Source organism: Anolis sagrei, chromosome 1, assembly GCF_037176765.1.
Source record: "Anolis sagrei isolate rAnoSag1 chromosome 1, rAnoSag1.mat, whole genome shotgun sequence".
In the NCBI taxonomy this organism is placed as follows: Eukaryota; Metazoa; Chordata; class Lepidosauria; order Squamata; family Dactyloidae; genus Anolis; species Anolis sagrei.
Genome location: NC_090021.1, coordinates 204,706,081 through 204,733,784, shown reverse-complemented (window position 1 = coordinate 204,733,784; position 27,704 = coordinate 204,706,081). Strand labels below are relative to the sequence as shown.

Here is a 27,704-nt window from a genome sequence, read left to right as displayed (position 1 = left end):
AAAAGCATGAGGAAATAAGATACTTACGTCACTAGCAATGTTTCTTGAAGCTTTAGCTAGAGTAATTGGAATGGCATCTCCCAATACATTGTTCCCTTTTGCTATTAATTCATTGTAGCCAAGTTTATAGTAAGTCTGGGATAAAAAAGGAAAAGTAAACTTTTTAAGCAAGTGATTTAAGTCATTACTAATATATTACACAGAACTCAGCATTTCACATCATTTAACTTGACTAAGGATCTAGTCACATTAGGAAATACTCCGTTTCTGATACTGTTTAGAACTATTTCAAAGGGGTCCCATCACATAGCATTCACCACATCCCATCAGTAATCCCTCAAATCTGCAAATGTCACAGAAATTGGGTATTTGCACATGAGATTCTAATAGTTTTATCTGAAATATTACGGAGTTTCCAGCGCTGAAGCACTGTTTTTGTGTGTGATCAGGAAATCAGTATGCATCCCATCAGCAACGGTACGACTTGAAATTTCAGGACATGTCTGGGGACAGAATCTCATGATTCTAGACTGTTCATGATGGGAGCAGACACCATTTCTGTTTGAGACATCGAAGGAGAAAGATCTATGGAATTAAGGAAATTGCAGCTCTATCTATCATCTATCTATCTGTCTGTCTGTCTGTCTGTCTGTCTGTCTATCTATCTATCTATCTATCTATCTATCACCAGAGAAGAAAAGCTGTCAGAAACTGATGTTGCTTCTGCATCAATGTGAGTTCAGCCTCATAAAACTAAAGTAGTAACCACAGCAACAGTAGATTCAGGAAAGGAACCATAGCTAATGAATCAATAATCCATTGTTTAGAAATCTGATAAGATTAGATTCCTAAGAACCCCCTATTAGATTCCTCAGAACTCCTTATTTCGCACCAAAAAGTAGCAATCAGGTGAACACATTTATTGCACAGATATGAGAACATTTTCAAATCTCTCGAGGGCAGTAGTTTGAGACTTCAAGGCTATGTCACAGCACAGTTTTGAGGATTTTTTTAAGGGTCACAGGGTGATGTAGAGAGTATTCCGAATGGATTGGGAGTAGCCAACTTTCCATAGTGCAATGAGTCAAAGTGGAGTATTTTCTGAAGGTACAAATGATAGTATTTGGGTTTGATGGCGCCAATATGCATCTTTTCTGAAAACAATATGCAATCAATCAGAAAAAACAACAGGATGCATACTGATATAAACAGATTATATTTTAATATGATAAGGTCCACTGTCTCTTTTTATACCATGTGTTAAGATGGTTAACCTGAAATATAAAGAATATGATTTAGAGCAGGGCTTCTTAAACTTTTTCACTTATGAGCACTTTCAGCCCAAGAAATTATTACGTGACCCCAGGTATATAGGTTTATAAAATAGGTATGAAAACCAAACATTTACTGATAGTAAATCAGCATTTGCAAGGTTTGCTAAACAGACAAATTTTCCTTTTTGCGAAGTCCAGATGAAGCATTTTCTACAAAATCCACTGTAAATGCTGCATGTTGTTGCTAACAAATCTGTGTAAGTGGTCAGAGATCTTTTACTGTTGCCATTTTTTTGTGACCTCAACATTTAGCTAAGGGGTCAGGGGCTCACAGTTTAAGAAGCCCTGATTTAGAACACCATATTGTCCTAAATCGTAATGCTATTTTTTCATTATGATATCCAATTGACTTTTATAACATAACTACCATATTCACAGGACCAATATCCATAGTTTCATTTGCTCATGTCTGACAAAACATGTCCTCTCTAGGCATTTTCTAGATTCCCCAGTGCAACTCTTGGTAATGTTGTGCTGGAAGTACTTTGTTTCAATCAGGTTCATTTTTATTCATGGTTATCTACACGGAGTCTAGTAACTCCCACAGATAAAATGCTGTCCTGTACCAGAATTATTCTTTTTAATCACCTAACATCATCCTTTCAACTGGCTAAACTTAAAATGGTTACTTACATCACTGATATTAGCTGCATTGTATTTAGCCTGGATAAACTGGGGGGCATCTGGGGTTAAGTGGTATGTATGCTTTATTTCTTCTCCAGAAGATTTGTATAATCTCTGTAAAGGAAAGAAAGATAGTAAGTCAATATTATGTTCCTGAATCAGACATCCTATAGACCAGACTGTAGTCCTGAGCTCACTTACTTAGGAGTAAGTCCCATTGAAACCCATGAGACTGGTTTCCAGATCAACATTAGTAAGAATTGGCTGTAAGTGTCATCCTAAGAATTGGTTATTGGCATTTCCTTATTTATTGATGTGTCTTGTTAGATGAAATTATGGTTTTAAACATAAAATGAATAAAATACAGTTTTTAAAAAGTCATACATGAAAGAATGTGAACATAGGATTGAGGAATCTGTAATGAACAAATACACTTGGTTGGTCAAAATGATGGCAGAATGGAACCACAATGCAGCCTTTTCAGCTTCTTGAACTTTGCCTGTTTTATGTGAGGATCTCGTTTAGAATAAAGCTGAAAAGTTTCATTATGGAAAAATGTAAAACCTAATACATTCCAAAGGAAGTAGGGCAGGGAATGTCTACAGAACTATCTACATATGATTACAGAACTATCTGGTTCAATGTCCCTTTCTTTCCTAGATATTATCACAGTACTCTGACGCCTCTTCCTTCGGCTTTACTCACATCACTGAGCTGAAGTGCATTCTGCTTCGCCTGGACCATAACAGGGGAATCTACCACACTGGTAAATTTGATCGTGTCTGGGTGCTGGCGGTACTTCTTCTCATTCAAAGCCTCTCCTGCTTTCCTAGCTTTCTCTACATCCAGTGAACCAATTGGGATCCAGCCAATGCCTTTCATCCAGCTATTAAAATCTGCCTTGTAAAGATTCTGAATAAAAAAAGAAAAGAAGCACAAAGTAATCAAATAGATCAATTTAAAAATAAATACATCTCTTTGGACATGCTGGCGTACTTACATCACTCTGGATCTGCATCATATTTTTAGACCGTTCCACACTGATAGCATCAGGCAAGAAAGTGTAATGATGCACCAAACGCTTATAGTTGGTATTGCTAGCAATTTCCTGGGCATTCTTGGCAGCCACAACATTGACCATATCCAACGGAGTGTTGTATTTGGTCTTGCTTTCCTCATAAGATTTCTTGTACTCCCGATCTGACTGCATCTTGGCGACATTCATATAATGCACCAACTTGGGGTCATCTTGGAGGCTCCTAAAGCCAACCATCTTACCTTTGCCAAGTTCATAATTCTTTTTATACTGGAACTAGAGGAAGAAAATCAAAAGTGATATTGTTATCATGGTAAGCATACCACGCAAACCAAACTTTTGCAAACCCAAGACAAAAGTGATCCTGCTAAACCTATAGTGTGCTGGCATATATACAAGGCTATTGTTTCACAAAGGGATGAGGCATTGGCAGCAATAAACAACAGAATAACTAGTTGTCTTATGATGGCCACTGCACATACCAAAGGTATGCCATTGGTAGAACTCAGAGCCTGATGATTACACTATGTAACACAATTTTGTTCTTGTCTTATAAATGTCATTTCCTCATTAGTTAAAAATGGCAGCCAAAAAACAATGTTTCTGGAGTATAACAGCTATTTTCTAAGTATGTACCCCACAATTAAACAGGAATTAACACTTTCAAACCAGGAACAGAATTTTTTTTCAATTTTTGCTACATGGTGTTATTGGCATGAGCTATATACTGTTTCAGGAAATATGCAATCCATCTGATGTTGTCTGCCTGCAAATTCCATCAGTCCCAATGGCAAAGAACGGTTGGATTTGCCGTCCAGCAAAATGTGGTGAGCTGCACGCAATTTAGTACATAATGTCACTAAGCCTTTCTAGATATTTGCAAAAGTAGCCTAAAATAATTCTGTATATGTTTAACTAGCTACTGCCAAGTGTATGCCTGTTGAAAGAATTAGTTGCTTGCAGTTGGTATACAGAGTGACCACCTTCCCTTAAACAGGTTGAAATAATACTATCACCACTAATAGCAAGGGTAGGTGGAGGGGGGTTCAGGTCAAACCATTTATATTTCTATCCCATTTGTTTCATCTTGTGCTTTCAGACTAATATTTCATGAGACTAACTTAAAAATAAAAGGTGTATGCCAAACAGAACTGAGAACTTTTCATTACTGTCTACAGAGTGACATTTAAGGAGACTTTGCAGTCTCATTCATTTTGTTCCCAAATTTTGAAGTGTGTGGTATTATTCATCACTCTGGGCTCTTTTTTGGGAGCAGTGGTATAAGTTTAATAAATTATTAAGTCTACAAAAAAATCAGACTGCAAAATCAGTGTTAATTTGAATACTTGGATTTAGAACCTGTTACAAGCTATTCCTTAGATTGGTCACAGACTGGTAAATTCCTATCAAATTTCCAGTTTTATAATGCTTATTTTCTGAATTAAATGTCTGCCCAGAAAAGGTATACTTACATTACTGGCAACGTTTCTGGCTGCCTTGGCAGCTTTGATGGGAATAGCATCAATTCTCAGGTCATATCCCTTTGATTTCAGTTCTTCTAGCCCAAGTTTGTAGTAAGTCTAGAAGATAAGCATTGATCCAACAATTTATTGCCATTCATCTATATTCAAAATTCCTCACTGAATAATATATATATATATATTGAAATTCAACTTACATCACTAATATTGTAGGAATTAACCTTTGCCTGGAGAAATTGAGGTGCATCTGCTGGAAGATGGTATTTGTGAATGACATCTTCATTTTTGGCTTTGTAAAGTACCTAGAAGAGACGTCAATGGGGGGGGGGGGGAGGATATTATGCCCAAAATAGTTGCATTTCAGATGTAAAAGATCACTGTGTCTTCCTGCATGGTTTAATTTTTTTATAAGCCTCATTTTTTCCCCAGAAACATACAAACTAAAACATAACCATTGATCTATAAAGCCATCTACTAACAGTAGTGATTCTACACCTTCTAATAACAATAACCATGCATTACTGCATGGTTTTACAATCAGAAATGTATTTGGGTGAGAATTGTCAAATCCACTCAACAGTGGCATTTGCCAAATCTATTATTTCCACATTCTGATATACAGGGTTAGTCAAAATGCATAGGCCAATAAGCCATTCAATTGAATGGCTTATTGGCCTATGCATTTTGACTAACCCTGTATAATATGATGCCTTCCATCATATTGCTTCCTCAAATTCCTTGAAGGAAACCTGAATAATTATTATATGTGTATCTGAGTATTCTATCCCCCAATTCTACCTAAAGCCAGAAAAGTAATCTACAGTTGGTTTAGGTTTCCTCCTCTGATTTCATGAGAACGAGAAACCAAAGAGATACTGTACCTGTGATCAAACAAATCATTAATTATTGAATTAATACAGTTTAACTAATTAATGCTTTGTGATTCCTTGACTTCTTGTGCCATTGTTGAACTGAGCAATTGTTTCACACATAACCTGCTACCTCATCACACAGGGATTTTTTGCCCCATACCATGATGGAGCTCCTTTTTGGCCACAGATCCAGACACATCCCATCAGATGATGTAGACTGAGGTCCTGCTCCATCAATGGGAGAAGCGGTGAGGAAGTGTTGAAAGAAGCTTCATCACCACCATAGTGAGTCTCCCATCTTTTGACTAGCTCTGATGGATCTATATACATTTTCCCTCTCTGATGGGGGAAGCACGAATGCACCTTGCCCCGATTCCTCCAGGCCTTCCCCTGTTTGATGGGGGAATCGGGGCAAGGCACCAACATGCCTTTCTCCAATTCTGCCACTCTTCCTTTTGTGATAGGTGAAGGAGGGAGGGCTTGCAGCATACCTTCTGTTTCACTGGTGATTGGGGCAAAACGGGACAGGGGAGGGGGGACCACCAGTGTGATGAGGTTCCTAGTTGATGTAATAATATATAATTATATGTACATAGGAAACTAGTTTATGCCTGTTCAGATTCCTGGTGCATCTAGTCTAGAACTTTCTAAAGCAGTAACTCTTTAGAGCCATAACATAAAAGAACTGGAGTGTTCTTAAAGACTAGTTGAATCATCTGCTTGGTGCACGAAATCAGGAGTCGAAATTATGCCTAAGTAGGTGGCTTCTGCTCAAAATAATTGATTTCATGTTCAAACAATTTATGCAAGGATCTTTTCCATCACCTCAACTTGCAAACTAAATCTTTTGACTGGGGATGACGTGGATTAAACCTGGAACACTATGTATTGGCCCTCCTCATTGTAATGATGCAATAATTGAGGAATCAAATGCTTTCAATGCATTAAGGGAAGTGTTTTAATAAAATTCTGATTCTCTGAGCAGAGAGTATATCACTCCTAACATTTTTTTCTGAAAGAGAAATTGGTCTCTCGCACTCCTGTTGATGACTAAATACAGCTTAAAGTAAGAGGGCAAGTTATATATTGTATTTTATCTTCAGTAGTACCCAGTACTTACATCGCTCCTCTGGGCTTGGTTGATTTTAGCCTGTACAACACTAGGATGATCATCAATTTGTGTAAACTTCAGAGTGTCTGGATGCTGACGATATTTTTTCTGAAGAATAAAAAATAATAATTATAATACTTTCACTGAAAGAATACAGAAAGAAAAAAATTAAACTAAACATTAAAATTAAACATTAAGGAACAGTAGTAGTACCAAAAGGGGGTGGAGTTATGATGGTTTGCAGAAGTACCACAAACTGCGAAGTGCAGAATTCAAAGAAAATGTTATATCGGAAATGCTCAACTTGGTATGTAGTGCAACCATAGTGGAATAGCAGGTTTGTGAGATACAGTCCTAATTCTCCACTTCAGAAATATGGGAATGGACTTTACGGGAATTATCAGACATATGGAGACGTGCACAAATATTTACGTTTCTACTTATATTCTGTAGTGTGCATAAATCCACACTACAATTATAAGAGGATTATTGAACTTCACAGTATCTACTATATGGTTCCAAAGCACATGGTGTGAAGCTCGGTCTATTTCTATTTCAGTTTTGAAAAAGACTAGAAGTGTACGTTTCACTGCTAATGACTTACATATTCTAGCTGAAAGTCTTGGGCTATCCCTGCTGAAGATTCAAATGAACAACCTCTGTGTTGTACATGCAGTTCTATCTGATTTTTTAAAATTTGCAAATTTCTGCTGCATATGGTATAGCCTCAAGACTGGGTTTGATATTGCTCCTCATTTATTTACCTCGTCAAGAATATCGGAAGCTCTTTTATTTTTTTCTGCTTCCATGGACCCATATGGCACCCAGCCGCAACCTTTCATCCAGCTGTTGTAGTCAGCTTTGTATTCATTCTGGCAAAGAACATAGAACGTAGGTGCAATTACTTTTTTTTTTTAAAGGAAGGAAGAAAGAAAGTTTTCCTGGCCATTTCCTATGGGAAGGACATTTGCTAAAATTGATTTTCTACTAAAAAGAAACTAATTACATGGTTAAATTGAATAAATCCAGAATTATAACATAGTTCCCATAAAGGATGAAAATGAAATGCCGGAATCCTGAAATAACTGAAATTTTAAATTAGTTAACTAGTGTGAAAATAAACAGGAAGTCTATTTAAAAAAATTAGAGTTTGAGAATCCCCCCCCCCCCCAAAAAGAGAGAAGTAAACAAAAGCATGCACACAATTATGTCTTTGAATATTCTTTCAAGCTTTTGGGTAAACATTTTATGTTCCAGACTATTCCAGCCTTTGTTGTTGTTGGATGCCTTCAAGTCTTTCCAACCTTAAAATAAAACTTTATTGGTAAGACTTGTTAAGATGATGTTTGCCATAGCTTTCTTTCTACTCACATCACTTTGTATAACATTAGCCTTCTTGGCACGTTCCACAGGAATACTGTCAGGAGGATAGGAGTAAGTATGGATGAGACGCTTGTAATCTGTGTCGCTGATAATTGCCTGTGCTTTCTTCGCTTGGAGGACCGGAATCATGTCCATTGGTGCTGTGTACTTGGTCTTTGACTCTTCATAACCTTTTTTGTATTCACGCTACAAAATCATAAATGCATAACATTAAACATTTAGATTTTTTGAAAAAAAAAATTCACACAAGATTTTGCAAAATGTGGATTACTGCACAATATCTACAATAGATGTCCAGCACAGATTATTATTAAAGGAATTATTATCTGGAAACAATAGGTGATCTTTGTAAAATAATAGTACCTAAGATACAGACAAAAATGGAATCAAAACATTTCTAAGTTAAAGTGTATAAGCCAGCAGAATATATCTTGAATATATTTTTATTAGACATAGCAGCAACTCATTTCATTAACTGCCTAATCTCCAGGCTCCAATGCAACTGAACATCACAGCTGCCACTAAAGTTTCCACCTTCAAAAAATTGTGACAATTGTGGTGACTCTTTCTGGTATAGGAGGCTGTCCTCCCATGTCACAGAAGCTGTCTTGCAGAATCAAGAAGAAGAAAAGCAGAAAAAGAACAGTAGCTAAAGACTGGAAGCAGAAGTGGCAAATCACACAATAAACTAATCTACTAAGGACTCATGGAACCATTTTATAGACAATGCAATCATCTTAATAAATGTTGTAGAGTAGTTTACCAACAGAAGCAATGTGAATTTCTGTGATGGTAGGAGCAGTAAAACAACCTAGTTTGAGCTCCCAAAATGAGGGGGCAGGAGGGGTTGCACATAGAGCAAATATGAACATAAGAAAATGAAGTCAAAGCAATTGGCACACTGCATTGTATTGGTCATCTACTCATTTCAGAATGCTGATTCTGAAAAATCTCAGGCCTAGATTTTTACAGGAGTATCACAGGCCTTCTTTCTCTCGGTTTAAGTTATGAGGTGGCCTCATAATATGGTGGAGTGAGGGTCTAAATACATCAAAAATAATTATAAATGTTCTCATATCTCAGCTGGACTAAAATTTCTAAAATTCATCACAAAGAGAATGATGGGGATGTGAGGAAACTGTCATCAGTTTCGAAAAATGTTCATTTCATATGGTGAGAGGTCAGTTGTTTCTCATGTGTTCTTATTTGCTTGGTAGATTCTTCCTTCATGTAAATTTCCCTAAATAGTTTGCCCTGAATATATTCTGCAAGTACTGTGAAGCCTTTCTACTTTGTGTAGCATTTACTAAAAACTCTTAAGACAGCACTAGATCTAATTCTCAGATTAAGATGTTTTAAAATAGTACAATAGGATTTGTTCTGACAAGTATCCCTGCTTCATGTTTCGGTCTTCTGGAAATTAAGATACATGGGTGCACACAAAGAATTTAGAAGAGCATCAGTATCCCATTACAGTGAACCACAGTGCATTCTGCATTGGTACTTACATCGCTCTGCAGTTTAGCTACTTTCCGAGAAAGCACCATCTTGGGATCATCTTCAATGCTCAAAGCTCCAATTAGCTTGCCCTTGCTCTGTTCATAAGCCTTCTTATACTCAACCTATAAGTGGATAGGACATTAATGTTTTTTCTGTATTTTGCAAACTCTGTATAGGAATTCAAATAACCAAAAAGGCTATCTCGCAACACTTACATCACTTGCAATCTTTCGATTGGCTTTAGCAGCAAGGATTGGAATGGCATCCATTTTGATGTCAAACTTCTTAGCTTTTGATTTATCCCAATCATACTTGTACCAATTCTGATAGGTAGAAACAAGAAAATATATATATAAAATAAAGAAGAGGCAATATAACATCGAAAATATGCATTGTAGAGAACAGGGAAATGTATAACTATGGTACCATGTGTATGAATCACTCAAAATATGAAGATTATTTTGACTAGTATAACTAAAATTACATTTTTTCAATATACATTGCAAGAATTTATCATCATCTCTTAAAATTCACTCAGTGGAAATAGCTATCATCAAAACAAGTATTAAATGGTCTTTACACTCATTAGAAACTTCTGCAGACAGCAGGATCAAGCTTGTTTCTTCAGCCCTGAGGGGTCTACAAAGTTATCTTCTTCATGTTACCAACTCTTCTACCAGTTTATTGTATTTCAACTATTTTATTTCTAGATCCCTACCAGAAACTATTACTATATCTCCAGAATGCCAACGGTTTGCCTCTTCACCTTTCCTTTTAACTACATAGGGCCTCATCAAAATATTTATTGAGTGCTTTCTTCTCTTTATCTATTCTTTATTCACAGGGTCTGAACACATACGCTTAGCACTAATTTAAATGTAATGATCCCTTCAAGTCATAACATGTGCTTCTGCAAATTAGCTTGCTTTGTTTTGTAATTAGTTCGTGGAAGGCAAACATGGGCTTATTTATTAAGGTAAGCCTATTAGAGGAAATCCTGATACTGGAGAGAAAATACATCAGTTGCAGGAAATATTTATTTCCTTAATGTCTACTTTTACTCTCTGACACTATTTTCTCTGTCAATCCTTTCAGAATCCTGATTGGGCTTATCACTGAATCAGGTTTGTTTTCTTCCTTTACTTAACTTCACTTAAGATCTCTATTTTCTTCTTTTTTCTTCTTCTTCTTTTTAGAAGGTTTAAAGTTCCACACAAGTCCCACTACAATCAATGATGATAGTGTGATAGTGGAGATAATGATAATGTCCAATAGTAAATTGTTGATTGCAACCCAGTCAGGTCTTTGTAACAGTAAAAATGGTACATATATTCTAAGTCTCATACTTACATCACTGAGGTTATATGCATTGACTCTGGACTGGAGGAACAAAGGAGCATCTGGAGGTACAGAACATTTGAACTTCTCATTCTCGTGTTTGGCTTTGTAGTTCAGCTGAAATGTTGTGATGAACAAATAATATTACAAAAAGTGATAACCTGAAAAACGTTTATTAAAATATAAGCCAACAGCGTGCTTTCTGTGTGGGAATTCCACCTCACAAATGAACCACATACATCTGCACAGAGTAAGAGGGAAAGTATTCCAGGTGAGGAATTTCAGAGAAATTTGAGTCTTGACAAGCAACCATAGCTTATTTCTGCTTTTGTCTGCAGAACTACGCATTGTTTTCCTCAAATAGAACAAGTGTTCAATCTCATGTCCATGCCTGAGGTTATTTCTTTGCCAATTCTGGAGCCTGTTCAATAATGTCACAAGGGGAAGCTACCACAACTGTTTGTCCGATGAGGCACAGCAAAAAATAAGGGTAGGCTGGGAACTGTTGTTTTTAGTTGCTAGGTTACTTACATCACTCAGCTGCTTGGAGTTAATCTGTGCTTGTACCAGAACAGGAGAATCTGTCACTTGTGTAAATTTGATCTTATCAGGATGCTTTTTGTAGGTAAACTAGAGTGGAACAAAATAATAATTGGCACTTAATTTTGAGTAGGAGCCAGTATCATGATCCTATATTTAAGATTAGTATTTATGAAGGCTTCTATAATCCAGGTGTTGCAGTGCCCTTTATTTTCTGAAGGGATGACAGTGCTGTTTACAAATGTCAGTGGTGGCAACTACATATCAAAATTACAAAGCTTTCAAAAATCTCCAGATGTCCTTCTAGATAGACATAAAATGCCCTGGTCAATGTTAACTAATAATTATGAATAGCAAGGTAGTCATGAATAACTTGCCACTTGCAAACACAATGGATTGAACTATAACTTGCACAAAGGATGAACAGCACTGTTTTGTATTAGTTTACCTGAGAAATCTTGCATGTGCTGAACACATTTTGCCCATTAGATGTCACAAGAATCCTACAAAGTAAATGCAAAAGCCATCTCCCAGTAGTAAATGAATACCTACATCTTTGCATTCGTCTAGTTTCTTTATGGCTTCGTATTCTTGAGTTATGGTTTGTGGAAAGTAGCACTTTCCCTTGTCTTCTTCATAGTCTGCTTTATAGTTTTTCTAGGAAAAAAATACAAGGGATCAATCACCATCATGAACATGTCTAAACAGGAGAATCTAGAACGGCCATAATAAGTCATACTTACATCACTCTTCATGGCTTCGACTTTCATGCAATGTGCTTGATATGGGTCTTCAAAAGTGCCAATGTAGCGGCCCAAGATATTATTTATGTATGGTTCTTTATATTTCACCTATTAAAAAAATAGTATTGTTTCATGTTACTATTGATCATGCGCTGGATTGAGGAGGCCTAGTCTGTATAAACGATCACTAATGCACATACCTCACTGAAGTTTTTCAAAACATTGTCAACCTGATATTTTGGAGTATCGCAGTAGTTAATACTTATTCCTTTTGACTTTTCATATGCTTCTTTATATAATCTCTGCAAGGAAGAAAAATGAAAAATCATAAGACCATAGTAAATAACATCAATTCCCTGCTCTTTTTACCAGTTAAAAAGCTTGTACAAGGAACTAAGGGCAGCAATGTGGATGCCAGCCAAGTCTAGGAAATGCTTTACACTTCATTCATGTCCATTTTAGCTCTGAGTTTTATAATTTTATATCTATAATCCGGTCAGTTATTGTGACTTGTTTTAAATTGTATATATGCATGTTCATCCACAAAAATGCATCCTGCTGACTCAGGTCAGCAGGATGCAGGGAGCGCCAATGAAATTAAATAAGGGAATAATCATAAATATTCGTTACACTGCATACATCAAGGACACTTACATCACTCTGTAGTTTAGCCACTTTCTGAGAAAGCATCATCTTGGGATCATCTTCAATGCTTAATGCTCCAATCAGCTTCCCTTTGCTCTGTTCATAACCTTTCTTGTACTCTACCTACATTGAGCAGATAATAAATGAGATAAGAACTTAACCTTTTCCCATAACACCTGCATGCAAATATACATCTGAACCATCTGAATTTCAGACTAGCACTTACATCACTTGCAATCTTTCGATTGGCCTTAGCAGCAAGGATAGGAATGGCATCCATTTTGATGTCAAATTTCTTGGCTTTTGCATGTTCCCAGTCATACTTATACCAGTTCTGATGGAGGTTGAGGATGGAAGAAAACAAAGAAGAAAACCATGATATTTATTGAAAAGAATGCACACAAGAATGAATGGCATAGACACAAAGAGCGCAAGTTGTTTCTAACTTGTATTCGTCTCCTAGCATGCTCTGAACAACATGTTGGGTTTGGAAATATCTTTGATGGCCTTTAAGTGACATCACAGCACCTATCACAACAACACAAGGCATAGGAGATAAGAGCTTTCTCTGTCACAGGTGTGCACACTTATGGCACGAATCTGGAACTACCTCTTTAGGTCATGTAACTTGGTGGAGGTGAAGGAAACTCCCTTTGGGATTGGCCTGACAGAAATGCCCTCACTTTAAGTCAGGTGACTTGGAAGAGAGATCTTTGAGTTGGCATTCTAGATGTATCTCGGCTTCCTCTATTTATCTTACTTGTAAATACTTCTTCCTGGTTTACAAGATTTGGTAATTTTTTCCATATACCTACTTCAGAGTTCTCTGTCCCTTAATTTTCTTTCCTCCTAGTCAAACCTATTACTTCAAATTCATTGTAATCAGTGGGAATGGCTGATATATATATATCTGACTGTGATAGTGATCTGATCTGCATCTCAACTACTATTTGAAGCCCAACCCACCCACTGTGTCTTCTTACCTCTGAAAGATCCATGATAATGTAAGATGCATACTTACATCACTGAGGTTATATGCGTTGACTCTGGACTGGAGGATGAAAGGGGAATCTGGAGGAATGGAACATTTGAACTTCTCACTCTCATGTTTGGCTTTGTAGTTCAACTAAAATGCAGAAAGAACAAATAACGGCATAAAGGATGATGAGACAAAGGACTTCAGATATGATTTCAAATGAGGTTATTGCTATAGAATTAAATAAGAATATGCAAATATTTAAAATTAAATCTTTCACTATTTCTATGCATTTTCTTTGATCAAGAAAATATTCCCGTTGATACCTGTAAAATGTGTCAGATCACACAATCAGGGAGTGGTTGTGCTTTTTTACTTTGAGTACAGAAAGAAATGACAGATGGGCATTTGCTATCATAGCCTCCTGTCAAAAATGATGTCAAAAAGCTCTCCTTTTTCAAAGAGGCATTGAACATCATTTTAATGTGTAGCATCTACCTAAATCCTGACTGAATCTACAAATATTAAATTCTCCTCTTGTCAGTATGGCTCTATATATAGTAATATAGAAGAGAGTATGACAAAGTATGCAGAGTGGGATTAACCACACCCATCTCTACCATGCAGGCTAAAAGAGAGAGAGAATGAAATCAATGAAGTATGCCTTGCCTACCAAGGAACTTTGAGCTCTGACACAACTCTAATCAGTGATTAAGTATTACTCCTTCCCACTTCTATATCACATATCTCTTGAGGCCTCCCCCTTCTCCGCCTACAATGAAGCAAGTGTTTGGTCTCATGTCCATCCCAGACTAGTTCATTTGCTTATTCTGGATCCCGTTCAATAAAGTCACAAGGGGAAACTACCATATCCCGCCTGGAACCAGTTTGATCGATGAGACAAAACGAAACATAATAGCAGGCAGGAGACTGCTGCTTTAGTTGTTGGGTTACTTACATCACTCAGCTGCTTGGAATTAATCTGTGCTTGTACCAGAACAGGAGAGTCTGCCACTTGTGTAAATTTGATCTTATCGGGATGTTTTTTGTAAGCATACTAGATGCAAAACAAACAAACAACATTATATTTCCACTTGGCATCTATACTGTGAGCAAAACATTGTCATATGCATATCCGAAACCCCCAATCTACCAAAAATATGTATCACCCAAAGAATAACAAACAAGAGTTTAGGTAAATTTGATTAACTATCCTAGCCAATTATAAATATATCTGGGTTATTGTAGGTTTTTCGGGTTGTATGGCCATGTTCTAGAAGCATTCTCTCCTGACGTTTCACCTGCATCTGTGGCAAGAATCCTCAAGAGGTTGTGAGGTTGTGAACTTCACAACCTCTGAGGATACTTGCCACAGGTGCAGGCAAAATGTCAGGAGAGAATGCTTCTAGAACATGGCCATACAACCCGAAAAACCTACAACAGCCCAGTGATTCTGGCCATGAAAGCCTTCAACAATACATATAAACATACCATTTTTTCCTGCAGAGAATTACAGTGCCACCAGCTAAGCCAAGATGTACCATTGTCATATATATGTCTTAAAGCCTATCCTAAAGGGAAGAAACATCCAAAAGGCCTTGATGGGAGCAGACTTTAACTAATTCACTTATTGAAGATAATTTCCATCTCATTAGGCACTATTATTTATTTATTTATTTATTTATTTATTTATTTATTAGGAGCATTTCTATCCCGTCCTTCTCACCTCCGAAGAGGGACTCAGGGCGACTACCAACAGGCACCATTTGATGCCGAACAATAAAAACAAAACATAATATACATTTAGCATACATTTAAACAATTATAAATACATTAAACAGTTCACTGTTTCATGTCATCTTCCAAATCAATCATCAGCTAAAAACAGTCCATTAAAACAAATCATTGTAGCTGTGAAAGCTTGATCCCATAACCAGGAATTGAGCTTATTCCGGAAGGTCATGAGGGAGGGGGCAGATCTGATCTCATTAGGGAGGGAGTTTCACAGCCAAGGGACCACCACCAAGAAGGCCCTGTCTCTCGTTCCCAACAAACACAATGGCGATGGCGGTGGGACCGAGAACAGGGCCTCTCCAGAACCAGTTTTATAGATCAAGGCTAGCACTTTGAATTGTGCTCGGAAGCTAATAGGCAGCCAGTGGAACTGGCGTAACAAGGGGGTTATACGCTCCCTGTACCCCGCTCCAGTGAGCAACCTGGCTGCCAAGCATTGGACTAGCTGGAGTTTCCGAACAGTGGCAAATATATCCCATCTAGGTTATTATTATCACACCTATGACTAGTATTGAAGATACTCTGAAATATTGAATGTGAGCTAGATGTTTTCAGGCCACTAGGTGTCATCAAAATCCTATAAAATGCACATGAAGATGTTACCTGTCAAAATTAAAAGCCCCAAGGGGGAATTAAATATTATATTCTAATTAGTGAGTAAAGCCACTCAGCATTTTGCTTTTGATGAAAAGAAACCTCCAGAGGCTGTAGTTTTGAGCAGAATAGTAGCAGGAAGAAGGAAACTCTCCACATCATATAATTTTAGCTCAAAATCATTCCCTTCTCCCACCATTACTCAAAAATCTCAGCCTCTCCCATTAAAAGAAAAGCAACAGAGCAGAACTCTATTACATGCACTTGCCTCAGAGGTTCTCATGCTAAATATTTCAACAGAACATACATTGAAGAGTATTTCCTTTCAATTCTATACATTATTAATCAGGATGATTGATGCGGTTAATTAGTATTTTTGTCTACATATGCTCTTTTCCATTTGTGGATATATTGGCATGGGTTATAATTGTTAACATTTGTTTAGGCTTTCCATTGGGTTGCATAGTTTTAGCACGCCTTGTGTTGTACAGTTTTGAATTTTAAAAGCACTTAGCATATAATTCTCATATATAAATCAACCTCAAGTCAAGGGCAGGTTATGGTGGCAAAATTATGGATTTTGATGTGAGCTGTGAATAAATCAAGAGTCATTCTGCAGAGAGAGAAAAACACCAATGCCTTCTTGGGGGGGGGGGGGCAGTCGTCCTTGGCTGCTGCCCTCCTTTCCCCACTCAGGCATTCAAAAGACCAGAAGTGGTACCACGGCAGAGAAAGTAGAAGGTATTGGTGCTTCTTCTATATTCCCCTGGGACAAACTAGAATCTTTCCTTTTGCTACTGTTCTCTGGGTGCTTCCAGACAGCGTCAAAATGTGGGTTTTAAAAGTGGGGCAAAAATATCCCGAGACCTGACAGGAAGTCCACATACAGACTTGTCAGTCCTGGAAAATGGTCTCCAGTCATCCTCACATCTTCCTTTGAAGCGGATCAAGCTGAAGGGCAGACAGAGGGCATCCAGCAATAGTTTTTAAAAAAACATTCTCTTTGAGATGTGCTGGACCTCATATGCACACATGCAGAGATCCCAATGTAAACACACGCCGATTTCTTATCTCTCTCTTCATCCAACTGTTAATTCAAGCTCTGTTTAATATTATAAGAAAGAAAATAATTGTTGCAGATACGTCTAATTGCTTTTCAGCTGTGCTTTCCTTTAGCCACCTCTGTGTCCATGATTCCATTTTTTTTGACAGCTCAGTCAGTTGTTTGGGGCTTTTAAAACACATGCACTGGAGCAGTCCACAAAAGGGGATGAGAAGGAAGTCACGTGTTTTCATAACTGCAGGAATATACAGTCATACGAAGGTGTGCATTTTGAGGGAAGAATTGGGTTTAAGCACACTTTTTGAACCCATGCTTTTCAGCTGTTAAGCCTATTCCACTGGCACTTTCCCCAAATGTCATTTAGAGCCCCCCCCCCCCCCTTGATCCTGGTTACTTCTGGATTTTACTGCATGTGTAGAAGGGCAGAAGTGGTGGTTCCCTTTTTCAAAATTAGAGTTAAAGTGCAGTAATCACATTGACCCATAAATAAGTCAACCCAGGTTTTTTGGATTTCTATTTTTACTAACATTTCTAGACTTATACATGAGTATATAGGGTAAGTTCTTTCATTCCTTCTACTTTCAGATCACATGGCATAGTTAAAGATGAGCTCCTCCAGCAATGAATGAATACCTACATCTTTGCATTGGTCTAGTTTCTTTATGGCTTCATATTCTTGAGTTATTGTATGTGGGAAGTAGCATTTTCCCTTATCATCTTCATAATCTGCTTTGTAGTTTTTCTAGGAAAAAAGATAAGAGACCAGTCACCACCATGAACATGTCTGAACAGGAGAATCTAGAACGGCCATAATTTGTCATACTTACATCACTCTTCATGGCTTCAACTTTCATGCAGTGTGTTTGATATGGGTCCTCAAAGGTGCCTATGTACCGTCCTAGAATATTGTTTTGATATCCCTCTTTGTATTTGATCTATAGAAAAGAAGAGTCCGACGACGTTAAAATAAACATTCCTGATTAGAGATGTCTGGTTCTAATCATGACACTGAAGTATTGCCTCTGCACTTACATCACTGAAGTTTTTCAGTACATTGTCCAGCTGATACTTTGGAGTGTCACAGTAGTTAATACTTGTTCCTTTCGCCTTTTCATAAGCTTCTTTATATAGTCTCTGTCAGGAAAAAGTGAAGAGTATAGTATTAAAGATCTACAGTAAATATCATCACTGCACCTTATCTAACATTCAGTAAGCCTGCTGAGGGGCAGAAACTACTATGGAAGCTCATATGATGAAGAAAGATATAGTGAGTAAACTCAGATAAACTTATGGAAAGGTAGGGAAGAATAGCCATATCAGAAAGTGTTCCCTCTCCCCAAGATCATTGCATTTACTAAAGGTTGATACCAATCTGGTTTCAAAGATCCTGTATTATATCCAGACCTTGTACAAGCTCCCTACTAGGACCTACCAGACATCAGCATTTCCTTAGACCTCCTGGGTCTAAGGAAATTTGGAGCCCATGTCTTAATTTTCCCACAATGCTCTAAAACAATGCCACACTGTGTTACCCAGAACATTTTTGGAAATGTCGTTGATAGATGTAAATACTACCAGTAAAGTCCAACATTAACAGAGTACTTTGTTTACAGGGGCCTACAACCCCGAACCAATGTGACAATACTGTTTCTTTGTGTCCCTTAATCAACTTACTCTCTCAAATTAATGGAAATAATTATGGTTCAATGGCTGTTGTCACTAGGAACCTTTTAAGGGTCAACAGAACAAACACTGAACAATGGTTTCTTCGTGTATTGTCATCAAGGAAAGAAAACTTTACATCACTAATTGTAAAAAGTGGAATACATTTGCATAAATTTGTGTTTGAATGAAAAACTTGTATGCCCAAAGCATAATCACTTTGGCTTGAGATGATACGTGAATGTGTCATACCAGGTATTGTCTCAGAAGAGTAATTACTTCCTCTGCCAAATATAATATGCACACTTTGCCTAAAATGGTGGTTGCTATTCGCAATTTTTACTCTCTGTTATAAAAACAATTTACAGTTTAAACATTGACTGTCTGAATAATCAAGGACACAGTTGCAGTTAATCAAAAGATTTTTACTGAATCCAGAACTTCTAAAATCACTTCTTTGGACAGCAAAATTCTTAGATTTCTCCCAGGAAGATGTAGTCCAAATAAAATTTTTCTATGGTTTGGATTCATCTAACTTACATATTGATTGAGCTCACAAGAAGACATGGGGTCCCATGAGAAATGGATCAATAAGAAAGCTTAATTCTAAAGAATAAATGCTAGATTTGACAGAACTTTGATTAAAACCATCCCCAGAGAAACAAAGTGTGCGTACATCATTTGTAAGATTTCCAACATTTTTGAGATGCTTGAGCACAGGATTCTCCGTGGCTGGAAGCACATTATAATCTGTTGATGCTTTGGCTTTTTCATAGTCTTCTTTGTATTTCACCTAGTGAAGTGAAAGAGTAAAGAAAGAAAAACCCTTAGTTTTTATGCACACTTGTGTTTTTGGAACATCTCAAATGTCTAGTATATTTTATAGGTTTATAACATTTCTGGGGAAGGATTGACAAGATGTACATGCTGTTTTGTATATGAGACTGTTCAAAGATTTGTGTCTTTGATTGGGATAATAGCTGAACAATTGTTCAGTTAGACAAGCCAATGCTATTTATGGCTAACTCTTGGCAATTGTTTTCATGACTGAATCATGTGGTTTTCAACAATCTCACATGTTATAGTGTGGTATACCTAAACTGTTCAAAGATTTTTGTCTTTGATTGGGATAATAGCTGAACAATTGTTCAGTTAGACAAGCCAATGCTATTTATGGCTAACTCTTGGCAATTGTTTTCATGACTGAATCATGTGGTTTTCAACAATCTCACATGTTATAGTGTGGTATACCTAAACACATTAAGAAAAATATAATGCTAATTTAGAATGAGGAATTTTCATAAATTATATTGTCCCTTTTACAAAAAGCTATGCTACTGAATCAGAGCAAAATTCTACAGACTGTTCACTCAAAATGTAAGTCTCTATGCCTATGGGTCCTGTCAACAGTTGTGCCAAGTATGTACTTCGTTGTTGCCAGGGCCGTAGCCAGAAAAATTTTTTGGGAGGGGTTGAAATTTTCGGAGGGGGGGGGGGGTTTGAAAATTTCGCGCAGAGTGTGTGTGTTGAAACCTGCCTCCTAGCTCACGCTGAAGCAAAGAACACGGCAGGGGGTTGAGCAGCCTTCAATAGCCTGCAGCTCTGCCCCTGTCAACCACCTCCACCAAGTCTGGCCTCCTTAATGAGAGCATTCAACACTCCCCCCCCCCCCCAACTTGGTTGCTTCACTACATCGGCTATTGCTGCAAGTAATGACAATGTGAATAAATTGTCAATATTTGCTTGAGATAGTGCTTGAAGTTCTGGAGGGACTCTTAACTTTTTGCATCTCATAGACTTAGCATGGGGATTTGGTTAACCAGTTAAAATTCATGAGTAAACCAAGTTTTTAAAAAAATCTGAAACATTTTGGGTGGGGTGAACCCCTAAAACCACCCCCTCGCTACAGGTCTGGTTGTTGCTATGTACCGTACTTTCAAAATTGTTTCCAATGGGTTTTTTCTTGGCAAGTTTTGTTCAGAGTAGATTTGTCCTGATCTTCTTGTATGGCTGAGAAAGTGAGTCTGTGGGTTTCCATGGCTGAGAGGACATTTGAGTCCTAGGGCCCTTCTACACAACCCTATATCCCAGAATATCAAGGCAGACAATCCCATAATATCTGCTTTGAACTGGGGGCCCTTCCACACAGCCATATAACCCAGAATACCGAGGCCGAAAATCCCACAGTATCTGTTTTGAACTGAGTTATCTGAGTCCACACTGCCATATATTCCAGTTCAAAGCAAGAAATGTGGGATTTTATTCAGCTGTGTGGAAAGGACCTGGATTATCTGAGTCCACACTCATATAAGGTGGGATTTATTGTCTTAATATTCTGGGATAAAGGGCTGTGTCAAAAAGCCCTTAATCTCCATAGTTGCCCAATGCTGAAACCAGGTGCTAACTCTACTTAGCAGAACATAATGGTGGGGGGGATAGTGCAGTGAGTGTGGGGAAGAATGGACAGCCATCTGGATCAGGGCAATATTAGAAACACACACTACATCAAAAACAGAACATGAATCTGAGCTTTACCCCACAATATTCTGTTAAACATTTTCAATTCTCCTAGCAACACTAGTGATCTGTGGTCCAAGAAGGAAGGTAATTACAGTGGTGGCATGAAACATTCATCCATCCATATCACATTTTGGTCCCATTGCTTTCTTTCCAATAGAGCCCATTCCATCTGAAGTGGCAAAAAGACTCCATTGAAAAAGATTTGACGTTCCATTTATGTAAGCAGTACAAGGATAATATGCATCATACTCTTGCTATGATTTTCCAGACTGGGCCCAGTCTAAACACATAACTAGGATTTTTAACCTACCTTACTGGCAACAACTCCAGCTCGCTTATTAACTTCATACTCTGGTGTTTCTGTCTGCATAAAGTAGATTTGGTCTTTTGAGTTCTCCCAGTCTTGTTGGTATTTTCTCTATAAGTAACAGAAAAAAGACATCAATCAACAAAATATGGGTCTAAAGTAGAATGTAATTAGAAATGGGAGCCTCAAATAAAAAAAGTGAAGTGGTTTTGATTAGCTGAGGTATGAAATAATTTCTTTACCGAGCTTAAGTTGTCAGCATTCATTTTGGCAACTGCAACATCATAACATGGAGTCTGGCTCCATTTGCCTTTCTTCTTGTTATAGTCTTCATGATAGTTAAGCTGTAACCAAAACAAATGAATATTAAACTTCCATATTATTAAACCAACTAAAGTACAAAGACCAAGTCTTCTATGATGGATTTTCATATCATAGCTGGTATCATAGCTGGTGGGATATGGTTTTCAATCTCAGAATTTCGATTTCCTCAGAAGTTTGGATACATTTTTATTTTATTTGTTTTTACAAGTAATGTATTTAAGTAATAATTATAAATCTCTCTCAGAGTTGTTGGTTATCATTGTAGCTGCCATTTTAAATGCAGCTCTTTACTTGCCCATTTCTCAAAAGTAACTAGGGGCCCTTCCACACAGCCATATAACCCAGAATATCAAGGCAGAATAACCCACAATATCTGCTTTGAACTGGGATATCCGAGTCCACACTGACATACATCCCAGTTCAAAGCAGATAATGTGAGATTTTATTTAGCTGTGTGTGTGGGGGGGGGGGGGCGTAGAATGTCTACTTGTGGGTTTTTTTTTAAATGCTCTGAATAGTTTTCATTTCATTGCACAATGCAAGTCAGCACTTTGATCATGAGATCATCCTCCAACATTTAGTGTGACTACATATCAAATGGGTCATAAAGATATCTAGACCAACCACCCTGATAATGCAGGAATATAAAACGAGTATATTCCATAACTAGAACACTATAAAAATAAAACCAACAAGTTCTAGGATGTGTAATGTTGTTCACTTTTAAATTACAATTGTAATGCAATGTGAATATACATTCGTAGGTGAAAAACGTAACAATGTCAAGTGACTCGTTTTTTAAAAACTTCCTGCTTTCAAATTCTGGACAAACAGATTCTCCTTGCTGAAGTTTTGATATTTTCTTTGTCTTCTCCACATTTGGATAACTCTATTCCTCCTAGTTCTTAAAGGCTAGATTTATCCAAGAACTAACAGCAAAGTGTACTCACGTCACTGAGCTGCCTGGTTACTTTCCTGGCAAGTTCCACATCGGGTGGATCTGGCAGTGATGTGTATTTAGCTTTGCGTTCATCATGCCCTTTTTTGTAGACAATCTGAAAGAATGGGAAGAGGAATGAAGTGTCTGTGTAAATAAGGAGAGTATTAACTCCTGTTTTCTATGAGCCTGGTTGCTTGCAGTAGAGCTAACTTACACAGTGGCAAAGTACTCAATTAAATAAGCATAGCACTTATAGAAATCTACAACTATCATTGAATAAGGCAATTAGGTGAGATGTTAATTTTATCTGCATGCATTTTGGATATTTCAGAGGGAAGTCCTGAGGTCATTGAATGCATCTCTCCAGTAAAGTTTATTAACTCTTAGGGAGATTCCCTCCACAGAGGACTATTCATTTCAGGGGCCTGCCACTAACAGCCCTGGGGAATGATGTTCTCTTAAAGAGAAGCATAAAATGTTGTTCAAAGGCATAAATACACTTCTTTTAAATCAATCTCATTGATTTCCCCTAGCCAGCCAACTTCAACACCAGGCTAAAATGTTATGGGTTGTCCTTCCCAGAAGCTCAGGGTGATAGACGTAGTTTTGCTACTGTGTTTCATCCATGCAATCAACCTGAGGGATAAGTTAACCTGACAGAGACTGGTGACTGATATTAGGTCACCAAGATCCAAACATAACTTCCCTTAGCCCTAGTCCAACACTTCTTTCCACATCTCATCTCTCTGGCTTCTTTGTACAAGTTAGGGTGCAGAGGCCATTCGTTTTAGCCTTTAGTTTTCAATAAGGGCCTTTCTCACTCCGGCAAAGCTGAGGTGAAGGAGATTTTTGCTGCCTCCATCGCCCAAGAGATGTTCCAAAAATAGTCCCTCCAGGTCGACTTAGCAGTGGTTTGGTGCCTTCATATCAGAAGAGCACAGACTCCCTTAAGTTTTCGTCAGAACTTTAAAGCAGTTTCTTGAGGTGCAAAATCAACATTGGAGATAAGGTTTGGTATCTTTGAATTTCAGATTAAAACCTAGAGTAGATTCATTGTACCACTAAAATAGAAACCACCAACTACCAGAATCTACAGTTTTACCAATAAAGCAAGCACAGTCAGATATTAGATTCAGGATTATAGGAAATCAGCAGGAGGTGACTGATATAAGTTAAAGGCCTGACATTACCATATTCAGTGGGGCTTACACCTCAGTTGGACTGTCACCTGAGAATACCTGAAGATGGGCTGAAGAGGAACACACCACTTATCTTATATGCTCCCTATAAAACCACATTTTCCTACCAAGAAGCATATATAAAATGTTTAAAACAACCATATTGATGATCATTTTATCAATGTTGAAAAAGGCTGTCTCAACAGGCCAAAAGATACTCTGCTGAAAATAATTATCCAACTCTGTAAGATCTTTCAACTCTGTACAAGTCTGAAAAATTCAGCAATCTTTTCCATTTTCCTTTTTATTAATATATAAAAAACCACAATTCTGTTATAAGGCAAAAGTTCTGTTCCATACAATATACAATGTTTTTACAAAATATGAAATGTTTGGCATAGAATGTATTTTGCACAATATAAATGTCTTGCATGAACCAATATGATGCTCTTCAAATTTTGCATACACACACACACACACACAAAGTCTTATATTGTAGTAAAGACAGAAAAATAATAAAAAATGCACAAAAACTCTCATAATTTTTTCAGGGAGAGAGAAAAAAACTTTTGAGAACTTGTTCCTTCACATATAATGCAAGAGTGCATCAAGCAAATATTTACAGCCTACTGTCTATTTCCTGAGGGGTTAAAAAAAGAAAAAGATCCCACACATTACCAGTTTTTGATACTTACGTCACTGAGGGATTTTTGGGCCTGTGCTACTCTCCTCAGTTCTGGGCTGTCATCGTAAGGGTAGAACAGGGACTTGTCTGATTCCCAGTCTTCAATGTATCGTTTCTTAGAGAAAGAGCCAAAGTGATATTTTCAGTGAAGAAACAGGGGGTGAACGAGAAGGATGCTGAATGAATGGAGTATTGTATAGTGGCAGGAGGGCTGACCTACCTTACTGTACAAATCCGAATTTTTTATCGCCTGGACAAACTCTGGAGCATCAGGGGGAAGCAAGTACTTTTCCTTATTCTCTTCCCAGTTCTGTTTGTATAAAACCTAAGGAGAAGTGGTGGAACGGCATGTGGGTTACACAAGACAAAAAAAAAAACTTTCATGGCTCACCAAAACACATCTTACTGTACCAAATATCTCCTAGAGTTTTTTGGACCCAGAATTATGAAATGTATTAATCAGGGAGATTTGCCAACTCCCCTTCTCTGTTTTAAATCACTGTTGTTTTTTTAAAAAATTGTTATCTTACTGCATTTTTGTTTAGCTTTGAGGTTGGATTTCTGCCATTTTAGCTGTAGTCCCTTCTGGGAGATTGTGGTGGGATATAAATATTAGCTGTAGCATAAGTTGCTTTGTGAAGCTTTTTGCCTTGAAAATTGGAATCTCTGCTAACCTACATTAATCAATAATGTCAACCTTCATTTCAAACTAGTAAACCCTTGAGCCATGTGTCTAAATGTGAAATAGAGGTGCCCCTTCAATTGTTGGTTGATTTATACACAGCAATTTATGTGATAATGGCAGTTTAAAATCATAGTAGATTATACATTTGGTGTATTTTTTTAGAATAGGTGTTTCCACACACAGTAAAATACATCTATTTGTCATAATACATGTTTTCCTTCATCTCCTTTTCTTACTTTAATATTATTTGTTTTGTCACTGTTCATTAGAAGGTAAGAATTTGAAAATCTAACAATTGAAGCATGTATCTCTGAGGAAACGCCATTATAGGAAGGGATCGCACATTCACCTTAACATCTTATTTGATACTGTGCTTAGTTAGAAGATAATATTTACTGCTGGTTTCCAAATGTAATCATGATTAAAGAAGCAAAAGTCAGAAGGTTTGGTGGTATAAAACTGCCAGTGATTCAACTTGGTTGCACAGTAACTTTAAGGGGGATGTTATACAGGATAAGTACAGCTTAGAATTGAGAATAAAGAGCATTTAATCAAAAAACTATCCCAGGAGAAAACTATAGTTCCAACCCAGAAGATAGCTCAAAACAGCCCTCAATGCATCAGGACACATTATGTCAGCTGTGTATACATTCACAAGAGAAATTACAACTTTCTTTGTCTTCTGTGTTATTCCACAGATTGACTTACCTTGCTAACTTGCTGAGAAACCTTCTTTGCATGCTCTATATCTTTTGCTTTTTCATCAACATGACAGTTAGTCTTAGCCTGCTCACCAGCCATGCGATATTTAACCTACAGCAAATGAATATGCAGTGTGGTAAACTTTCAGAACAGAAATGTAAATAGAAGATAGATAATGAGACAGGCAGACAGACATACATACACATGTTTAGAACTAGACTGTCAATAACATTTTTGAAAAAATGTTCCAAATGTGTTATCTTCTGAAAGTTTTATTTAACTTCAGTTTTAAAATATGCCATGATAATAACAAAGAGCCAACCAAAGTCAAATCAAGGGAAGCTGTGATCTGTTTTGCTCAGACAACAATCTCTTGTAAATAAAAGAATATGTATTAGTTAAAAGTATTGCCTGTTGTGCATTAGGTCAGCTGCAAGTTTTGTGCCAAATCATGATGTGATGCCTAGATGCAAAACAATTATGGAATGTACCTTCCTGTTACAACAATTTCATTGTAGCCTATATGGAGGAAATACCTCATTTCATTGCAACCCCTCCCCCTTTTGGGCATCCAGATTTTTTGGGAATTTTGCCATTCATTGCATCATAGTTGCACCTCCACCTGTGTGCCTGCCCCTTGGAGTACCCCCATAGCTCCAAGAGGCAGGCATGCAGGCAGGTGAAATTGCAAATGCTAGGAGACCTCTATCAGCTGCCACTAGCCAAGGGAGGCCTCTTAACTCTCCTCAGCAGGCACTCGCATAGATGAAGATTCACCCGCCTACGCGCCCGCCAGTCAAAGCTTCAGGGCCTCCTTTTGGTGCTGGCAGATGATCGGTTTGCATGGGTGAGCAACGCCTATGAGGCGTCCCTTGTTTTCACCACATAACAGTTGCATCTCCCTTTTTTGAAGGGGAAAAAGGAAAAAAGTATGACTATTATGTGGTGAAATACAGTATTCTTTTTTTTCTTGCAATGATTATAAAACAGGAAACTACATCAAATATTCCAGGATTTGAATGTGAACTACAATGCAGACAAACATCAGAGTGAAAACAGATATCTAAGCTGGTTGTAAACTTCCTGATCCACTTGTGTAATCCGCTCACAATGAAGCCAATTTTGTGCCTATGCTTTTATGCTATACTGGATGGGAACACAGAGTGCCTATATTTTCATCTAGTAAAAGTCTTTTCCCCCTATTTTTGTGAAATACAGGTATCTAGGATTTCAATCAAAATCCTAGAATTACTAGCTTGTTGCTGAGTTTTCAGTTTCCTAGGTTAGGAATCTTACCAACATATCTCTCTTCAGGCTCCAGATTGGTTTACTGTAATGTGATCTCTGGGACTCTAGCCTTCCTAACTAGAATTAAAATAGCTCAGAGAGAATTCTCGCTTAATACCTAGCAATCTTGGAAATCCTTACCTCACTGAGTTGATCCTGGGCTTTTTTTATTCTTCGTAGTTCAGGAGTATCACTTGTAATGGCATACGGCTTTCCTTTTTCTTTTTCAAACTTCTCTTTGTATTTTTTCTAAGGAAAAAATAAAGATATAAGTAACATTTTGATGGTAAGCACTTGGATGGCAGGCTGCCAATTAATACCAGGTGCTGTAGGCTATATTTCAGAAGAAGGAACTCAAAAACCACCTCTAAATATTCCTT

The 27,704-nt window shown here is 37.5% G+C and overlaps 1 protein-coding gene across 26 annotated transcripts in view; it reads right to left on the bottom strand.

Annotated features, from left to right (window-relative positions):
• The window catches only part of NEB (nebulin), a 188,575-nt gene that overhangs the window by 143,593 nt on the left and 17,278 nt on the right, over positions 1 to 27,704 (bottom strand). For all 26 annotated transcript variants that reach the window (XM_060776842.2, XM_060776678.2, XM_060776715.2 and 23 more), the window contains 31 exons: positions 27,466 to 27,573; positions 26,044 to 26,148; positions 24,871 to 24,975; positions 24,661 to 24,765; positions 22,798 to 22,902; positions 21,766 to 21,867; positions 21,527 to 21,634; positions 19,373 to 19,489; positions 18,067 to 18,168; positions 17,862 to 17,969; positions 17,672 to 17,776; positions 14,542 to 14,640; positions 13,629 to 13,733; positions 12,834 to 12,941; positions 12,617 to 12,730; positions 12,163 to 12,264; positions 11,963 to 12,070; positions 11,772 to 11,876; positions 11,211 to 11,309; positions 10,692 to 10,796; positions 9,557 to 9,664; positions 9,350 to 9,463; positions 7,830 to 8,027; positions 7,223 to 7,330; positions 6,468 to 6,566; positions 4,673 to 4,777; positions 4,467 to 4,574; positions 2,959 to 3,270; positions 2,664 to 2,870; positions 1,968 to 2,072; positions 28 to 135 (listed from right to left, as the gene is read on the bottom strand). In XM_060776842.2, coding sequence (XP_060632825.2) covers positions 28 to 135; positions 1,968 to 2,072; positions 2,664 to 2,870; positions 2,959 to 3,270; positions 4,467 to 4,574; positions 4,673 to 4,777; positions 6,468 to 6,566; positions 7,223 to 7,330; positions 7,830 to 8,027; positions 9,350 to 9,463; positions 9,557 to 9,664; positions 10,692 to 10,796; positions 11,211 to 11,309; positions 11,772 to 11,876; positions 11,963 to 12,070; positions 12,163 to 12,264; positions 12,617 to 12,730; positions 12,834 to 12,941; positions 13,629 to 13,733; positions 14,542 to 14,640; positions 17,672 to 17,776; positions 17,862 to 17,969; positions 18,067 to 18,168; positions 19,373 to 19,489; positions 21,527 to 21,634; positions 21,766 to 21,867; positions 22,798 to 22,902; positions 24,661 to 24,765; positions 24,871 to 24,975; positions 26,044 to 26,148; positions 27,466 to 27,573 — 3,687 coding nt within the window. The remainder of the gene's footprint in view (positions 1 to 27; positions 136 to 1,967; positions 2,073 to 2,663; positions 2,871 to 2,958; positions 3,271 to 4,466; positions 4,575 to 4,672; positions 4,778 to 6,467; positions 6,567 to 7,222; positions 7,331 to 7,829; positions 8,028 to 9,349; positions 9,464 to 9,556; positions 9,665 to 10,691; positions 10,797 to 11,210; positions 11,310 to 11,771; positions 11,877 to 11,962; positions 12,071 to 12,162; positions 12,265 to 12,616; positions 12,731 to 12,833; positions 12,942 to 13,628; positions 13,734 to 14,541; positions 14,641 to 17,671; positions 17,777 to 17,861; positions 17,970 to 18,066; positions 18,169 to 19,372; positions 19,490 to 21,526; positions 21,635 to 21,765; positions 21,868 to 22,797; positions 22,903 to 24,660; positions 24,766 to 24,870; positions 24,976 to 26,043; positions 26,149 to 27,465; positions 27,574 to 27,704) is intronic.